Source organism: Centrocercus urophasianus, unplaced genomic scaffold (genome assembly GCF_019232065.1).
Source record: "Centrocercus urophasianus isolate 14NV4802_14NV808 unplaced genomic scaffold, USGS_Curo_1.0 seq_9, whole genome shotgun sequence".
NCBI classification, from domain to species: Eukaryota; Metazoa; Chordata; class Aves; order Galliformes; family Phasianidae; genus Centrocercus; species Centrocercus urophasianus.
Genome location: NW_024885532.1, coordinates 8,049,297 through 8,057,442, shown reverse-complemented (window position 1 = coordinate 8,057,442; position 8,146 = coordinate 8,049,297). Strand labels below are relative to the sequence as shown.

At 38.6% G+C, this 8,146-nt stretch overlaps 1 protein-coding gene across 1 annotated transcript; it reads right to left on the bottom strand.

The window, feature by feature from the left end:
• Window positions 1–220: 220 nt before the first annotated feature.
• LOC122171492 lies at window positions 221–1,321 on the bottom strand. The gene has a single exon (XM_042839122.1). The coding sequence runs from the start codon at window positions 1,319–1,321 to the stop codon at window positions 221–223; it is 1,101 nt and encodes a 366-aa protein (XP_042695056.1).
• Between the last annotated feature and the right edge of the window lie 6,825 nt (window positions 1,322–8,146).

Below are 8,146 nucleotides of genomic sequence, written 5' to 3'. Positions count from 1 at the left end.
TGTCTGAGATAAAATATACAGTAAAACAAAGACATACCAGCCTGTTCAAACCCTAGCTGGACAAACTGTGTTTTGTTTTATGAGATTTATGGCTTTGAGTGAAGTTAGCTGGTATCCAGTAACATGGTAACATATCTGCCATGTTATCTTTTCTCAAAACTTTTTTTTTTTTTTTTCTCAAAACCATTGCCTATACACATCATTAAGTAACTTAACATGGCTATGTGTCTCGCTCTCTCTCTCCCTGAGACATAGCCTCTATCTTTCCTTGCAGTTGAATACCTATAGGTTTTAACGACTCTGGAAGCCCCCTAATTAAAGCAGTCAATCTCTCAGGATCAACAGGCATCATCATAGGTGATTCATGGTGTGGCCGCAGCTTTCTATCATACATCATTTGGAGACAAGCAGCCTTTTGAACACTCTCTACTAACTGATCAGTTGTTCCAGTAATAGCAAGAGGGTCTCCCCTTTCTAAAGGGTTGAGACCACCTGCCCAATAGGCAACCCTTTGTGTTAAGGACCAGGGAGCAAGACTGTTGCCAGTAGTTAAAAATACTCCTGGTCCCCAATAACCTTCTGCTTCCTTTTCTGTTAACCGAATCTGGTCGCCTCCAGTGAGACTCACCCTCCATACATATTCTGTCCCTGATTCCTTTGGAGAGTGGCTAAAATCCTTTTTCAATTTTGCTAGTTCAGTGGCTGAGAAGGGAATTTCTTTAACATTCATTTGAGGATCTAGATCCTCACTGTTATCAAATGTGTATTCAGTTTTTATCAAAGGACGCAATGGGGCTATTAGAGTTTCTAATTTATCTAGCCTTTCCTTCATTCCTGGTAGTTCCACCTGAGGAAAAGTTTTTTCTCGAGGCAAACTATGGGTGACGGTATGGCTGTCATGCTTACACGTTAGCAGTTTCTTAAAAGCCATTTGCAACAAAGCCGAATTACGTTTCTCTCTTTCTAATTGTTCCTCGAGATTAACTATTTGATTCTGCAGAGTTTTTACCAATTCTTGTGTAACTCTAACCGATTCCTGTAGTGCTTCTATGGTTTGGGGTTCTGCCGAATGCTTTTCATTTTGGAACTCCACGGCAGCTTTTAAAGCAGCCGCGAGTACAGCACAAATAAACGACTTTCCTTTTCCAGCTTGTGTACGAGCCTCATTCTGTAAGACACTAATGCGTTCCGAAACACTCTGCAAATTATGCCAATTTTGGCGTGCCCAGTCCACCCCTGATAAAGAGGGACGAGCACCATGCTTTTCTAAAAGGTCAAATAACACATCTTCACTTTTCTTACTGGCAATACTGTTACTCATTTCTTAATACAATGAAAGATCTATACTAAGGGAGGAGGAGGTTACACATATTCAAAAGCTCAGTTACTCCTCACCGCTCCTCCCAGGGAGATACACCACACCTAAACAAATGCAAATGCTCCAATCTCTCCTCCCTTTCTTTGGGGGAGCACAAAAAATGTGAAGCTAAAGCAACACTTTCTAGGTTTCAATAGAGTAAATAAAATTTCTTGGAGAGGCACACACGTTTAAGTAACAAAATATCACTTCCTCACTTCCCCAAGAGGTGTGTGCATGCAGACACACACACACGCGCGCAAAAGGTTCAAGTTTCGCACTTCAGTTACCAAATAATCAGAGAAGTCTTCCCGAGGAGGCACACACACATTAAACAAAATGCAAGTATTCAAAATACGTCCCCGAGAGGTACACACATAAAAGGTAAAGTTTCAGAATATGGAGCGGTCTTCCTGGAGAAGGACTCACGTCTAAATTTTCAAAACTATCGCTCCTTGCAACGCCAGGAGGTGCACACAGAAAAAAATTTTTCAAACTATATGTGGAAGGACAACACTCACAGCGGGTATCCTGCCGACTACGCCATTAAATAAATGTCTCGCTCCAATTTATAGGAGGGAGAGGAGGATCTTTTATTATCTATATACCCAGCATGAGATTAGGAAGCAACGGTTCAAATGCTGGTCCAACCAGTTTATTACAAATCTTAATTAGGGAAATGGGGAAGGGGAGGACGGACACTATTGTGAATTAGGGTAATGGGGAAGGGAAGGAGGGCGATAGAAAAGATAGAAAAGAAGAAGCAAGGAGTCTTTATAGGAAACAAGAGGGACATAGTCACCACCATGGATCCAACGTGGTTCGTAGTTCAGTCTTCGATCTTCAGTAGCGGTGGGTCGTCGGGCATTGTTGTTCTATTGATGACGATGACAATGACCATGGCAATGATGGCCCCTTTTCAATGGTTTCAAAGTGGTTGAGTCAGTTGTCTTTGCAGTGACAGCTCAAATCCAAAAGTGGTTGAGTCAGCTCTCCTTTGAGTGACAGCTTCTGGCTCTGGGATCTCAGCAGGAAACTCCTTTGTTCTTATCTTTCTGGCCTTGCCAGCAGATAAGAGGAAGCAGGGAGGCATCAACTTGTATCTTGCCTTCGCAGCATACAATGGTATCATCCCCCAGCCTTCCATAGCAAACAGGAGTTATTTGGTCACAGGCTAGATCTTCTGCCAGTAAACAGTCCTGAGCACTATCTTCTGAAGGCAAACAGCTCCAAAGATGTAAAATTGTCCACACAGCGATGTTGATTGCCACACAACACCCATCACTTGCCTCCTCAACAAAATACCTCAGGAAGCAAGCTTTGAGCCAAAAAAACAAACAAACAAACAAACAAAGAAGGATTCTCACACTATGCAGTGCCCACTGAGGCTTTTCGACACAGTGATCCTTGTGGGTTCCTTCCAACTCAGGATATTCTGTGATTTCACGCTTAACTGAAGTAGGTCTGATGTTGTAATACTTCTGTAAGTAATCCTGGCACGTTAGAGTATGAGCTTATATTCTCTGTATAGAAATTTATGGAGATTAGGTTTTCTCTATTTTGTACATTTTACAGAACTGTGCTTCTAAGACTTCACTTCAACCTGCTGATCCTGTGTGGCTGGAAACTTGAATGCTGCTTGATCTCCATTTAAGCTAGAAGTGTATCTTTCAGACGGTCTTGAATCTTACAGCTATACCTGGCTTCCAAATAATTGTGTACACTGGGCTTACATAGTGGTACAATTACCCTTATGAGTATGTGTCCAGAATATCACTGTGCTCCAAATTCCAGATCAGTATTTTAGTGATTACCAACATCATTTAAATGTTCCAGGGAAGAGATAGTAAGAGATAATAACCTAAGATGATTGTTTTCATATATCCTGTGAAAGCAATTTGTTTTTTTCAAACTATGTTTGTGATAACACTGGACACATTCAGACACTGGTGTATTTTAACTCTGTTCCTAGAAATCATAAACAGTATTCATTGTTCTGGCTCAGAGATGGGAATGAATCAGCCAACTTGTTTTGTTTGCCCTTAGGCCATGGTAAAGTGTTGTAAAGCTCACAAAACCAAAGCAACAATGAATAAGTCATTTATTCCATGTTTCTAGAAATTAAAAGCAGTTTATTTTTCCATCCTAATTTTTACCCTTCGTTTGTTTTCTCATATGACTCCAATAGATAGGGCTTCATAGTTACATAGTTACTGATGCATTTTTCTGAGACGCAGTTTTCTTGCAAAATACAGTAAAGAAGTTGGTTTGAATTGGTAACAAAATCTCACACAGTCTGACAAGTAAGGAGGCAAGGAGCAAAAGGAATTGAAAAATTGTTTAGGTTCAAAGGCTGTGTTTCTGGGTTAACAAAAAGAGTAATAAGGGAGTATTAACACATTTTAAAAACAAAGCAAAGGAAAAATGAAGAAATTGAAATAAGTAGGGATTGTTATATATATATATACAAATAAATGACTTGTCTGATTTGCGGTTCCAATTTTGTTTGGTCGCTGTATTACTTGCCTTTTTTTACTATGAAAAGATTACTACAAATGATAAAATTCCAAGAATCATTACTTCTGGCATTTGTGTGTTCAAATTGAGTACTTAATTACAAAATCTCAGATGCTTGTTTTCTACAACTTTTACCTTATTAAGGAAAAAGTGCATGAATATCTGCATCATAAAAACGAACACAGTCTTTTAAGGCAACAAGCGCAATATGTAACATCAACTTGTTTTTTAAAACTGATTAAAATTATTTGCTACGCACTTTTCAAACGTGTAAAATATGATTCCAGATTACAAACAAATGTGCATTCTGCACACAGCAGATAAATTCACTGGGATCCCAAATCATTAAAAAGTAATTTATAAGCCTGCAAAATTCAATTCAGTACATTAAGTTTTTCTGGTTAAAAAACACTTACAAAGCCAGTATTCCAAAGGAGGGGCTGGGAGATGATCACACCTCTATTAAAATCAAATGTTTAACTTATATAAGGGATTATATAAGTGACAAACTGCAAAGATACAATGGACTTCATATTTCAAGTGATGCCCCGTTTTTATTTAAAATGCATTGGGTATGCCAGTGGTTGCATGTGTAATTCACATTAAACAGGATTAGACCTGCCATATTGAACTTTCTGAAAATTCCCAGGAAAAATTTCTCTTTCTAAACCATTGTTTATTTCAGCAGAATCATCAACTTCACTTTTGCATTACTTCTAACTTTTTCATAATTTTGCATGCTAGTAAACAAAATTACCTGCCATGGGATTCATATTTTTTACCTACAGATATAAAACACCTCTGTTTGCAGTGAGTAATCCAACACTGCAGTCCTCCTCCATTGCATCAGTAAATGTATTTATAAATAGAGCAGACAGACTAAGCAAAGCAAAGGTTCATCCTCTGCCACAATTGATCCTAAACCTATTGAAAGCAAGTGAAAGATTCCAGATGCCTCCAGTCAACTTTGAGTCAGATCCCAAGTGGTCTTAAAGAAACTTTGTGTTTCTACTGCTAGATTTCTGAAGTTCTTCCTTAAACCAGTGAGATATTTCACTGATTTGCATTGCTATAAGTGTCTGACATATAATAAATGTCACTATAAAAACTGTCATGGGCAAGATATGAGAACTGCAGCTGACTTTCAAGGACCACTCTCTTGGTGGAAGAAAAAGTGTTCATCTCCTTTGCAAGCACAGTACTATTGGAAAGCACTTAACTTGCTTTTTCCCTTGCTCCAGCCTTGCATATTTGGCTAAAGAGAAGAGCAGGACACAAAAAGCTCCCACAGTTTTCCTTGAAAGGGGAACCTATACTGAAATCCAAGGAGAGGGTTAAAAGGAGGGTTAAAACTGTAAAGGAGGAGAAGGGAAGATAATTGCTTAAGGTTGAATTGTGGAAGAGAGGCTGAGGGAATGAGCAGGAATGGAGTAGAAAAATATCCAGAGATTGTGGAGCCAGCAGGCAGCTGACAAGGTAAAACAAGGTAAAACATCAAAAGCCAGGCAAGTCATACCTAAAAGACAATCACACTACGTGATATGGTGTTTGTACTAAACTCAAGTTAAATAATCTGTAAAAAATTCAAAAATCCCAAATACTGGCTGGAGGAACCAGGAGACAAGTCATTTGTCATTAAAAATAATAGGGGAATGTGCTTTGTTATGTGTTGTATGTTGCCATTTGTTCTGATTAAATGCCCAGAAGATTCCTTATAGTTCCACAAATACTGCTAGTCTAGAATATTGCATGCATCAAATAACATTGAGTGTATGCACAAGTTACCTCTGCTGAGAAGTAATCTTTGGCATCTTACCCCCTTGTCTCCAGAATGCTTGTACAACAAGCATGGATCATTGCAATGATCAATTCTGTATCACCACTACACAAGTAGTTGAACATGTACTGCTGTACAGGCAGTAACTTCTGGCAAGTGAGGGAGAGGATCATGCAGACTGCCCTGGAAACTCTCTTGCTGCTAGAGAAATCATTGAGTGGAATTGTACCTTCAGTGACTTTCTGATCAGAAGTCCCTGACTTCAGGAAATGTGCTGATGCTCTGATGAACTGAGAAGAAATATCAGCCTTATCTGTAAGTCATCATAGGAATGATGGTGGAGGGAGAAATCTTAGTGATATAGTTCTAGAGAGAAAAGAGACCTTATGGAAATTGCATTTCTGGTTCCTTGATTGGTGCATTTCAAAACAAGTCTCATTTAGGCACACCTAAGCAACAAGGTAAAGAGCTTGCCTTTAAGTATAAACTACATTTGTGTCATGGTTTTATGATTTTTGGTTATCAGTATTCCACATCATAATATCATGTAGTGCACTGGGAGTTAAGGTGTTGATGCTCCTGTTCTGGGTACCTGTCCAGGAGAGAAGAAGAACTACATACCCCAGGGGGCTTTGCAGTCAGAAAGGAGATACAACTCCTGGCGAGGTCACCTGATATCTCTCTCTTCTGCAGGCTCTCCTCCCCGCTGCTCAACCAGACTGCACATCTCACCTCAGTGTTATAGTGAGGCCTATCCACCTTTCAGACACACTCTCTCATTATATTTGATTTATTAGCTTCAATTCTAATTATATTGTACTATAGTGTGTTATCTTGCATTCCGATACTATATTTAGTAAATTAGTTTGTTTCTCCTCAGACTGTTGCTGCTGTTTTGAATTATTTTGAGGTCCCCTGTTTCCCTTTTTTGGAGGTGCGGATTTTGCAAAATCCCTCTGTCCTGCTAGTCACAGAACCAGGCTGAACCAGCCTGTAAAATGTTGATAATTTCATGCTTGGTTCTACTTGTCAGCAGTCAGTCTGCAAATGGCTAGTGTGGGAGGCTTGTAGGATCCCCTCCTGCTTTTGTAGAGTCTGATCAAGTCCCAGTTCTGCAGAGAGAAGCTTGCAGTAAATCCATGGCCCAGGGATCACACAGAGAGCTCTCAGTTCATGATGTTAATGGGATGCAAATTACTGTATTGCAGGCCTGCCCCATAGCTTTCATGTTCTGACTTAGATGTGTCACAGCAAAGTGAGGCTTCTATAGCTTCATGAAGGTGCAATTTGAAAGCTTGCCTACAAGTCTTACAATAAACAATAGTGAGTTATAGGTATCCGTTTTCATCCAGCAGGTAGAATCAAGCATGACTTTTTGTACACTCCTGATTATATTTGTTCAGTATTTCAAGAGCATGAGAATTGATCAAATTGATACACTTGATCAAAATGATTGGTGTTATTTTTTGGACAAGCAGAACATTGGGAAGGTGCTCAAAAATCCCATTGTTTTAAGGGCTATGGAACATAGACTCTGAGAAAATGTTTCTCATTCTAGCAGGATGGAGAAGAAGCAGATCTGAAAGAGAAAAAATGAAAAGACCAAAGATGAACGGGATAACAAAAAAAAAAAAAAGAAAAAAAAAAAAGAAAGAAGGAAAGAAAAAAGAAAGAGAATGGTATATGGTATATAAATCAATGGATGCAAAGTAAATAGAGAGCATCCAGAAGCATGTAGAAGCCTTATCTGATGAGGGTGCACAGTGACTGAAAAAGAAATTGGAAAACAAAGCAAACTGTTATTAAAAACAAAACTCTCGTACTTCTTGCTCATGCTGTCAGCAATTCTCTCCTTGGTGCTGTGCGGACCAACATCTTCCTTTACAATTGCTTGGAAATTATTCTCTCATTCTACAAGACAGGAAATTACAGCAAATAATACTATCTCAGCTGATATCTCACTCATGCTGTGTAGGTTACCTACATATAAAATACTTATCTAATAAATAGCATTTTTTCTCCCTGAGCAGCAGCATATTTTTTGACTTGTAGGATTGCTTTCTGGAAACTTGTGATCAAGTAGGTTGTATTCAGAGCAAGTATCCTTCCCCCTTAGTCCTCTGTGGAGCTCAGTTCCTAAAGGCTTCTTTAACATGTTGTACATTTTCTTATTTTAAAAAATTTAAATATGTAATTTACAATTCTGTTTTTATGTTCCAATAGATCTCATAAAATTAATTATTCCTCAACCCTTTTTGAATTCTTCTAGTTTGCATATCAAGTGTTTCTTATTGAAAAAAAAAAAAAAAAAATCCTTGAATTTTGCTCCAGTAAAAACAAAGAAATCCTCAATATTGACTGCTCATACCTTCACACATTTCAAAGTACCACTTTCCCTCACAGTGACTGTTCAGCTTTCCTGTAGGATTTTGTTTTTTAAAATGTTAATGACTTTCTCCCCATAGGAGATGATTCTGTTTCTGGGCAAGTTTGTC

Bases quoted from the DNA above. Each gene is read 5' to 3' on its own strand.
- LOC122171492 (XM_042839122.1), bottom strand. From the start codon at position 1,321: ATGAGTAACAGTATTGCCAGTAAGAAAAGTGAAGATGTGTTATTTGAC.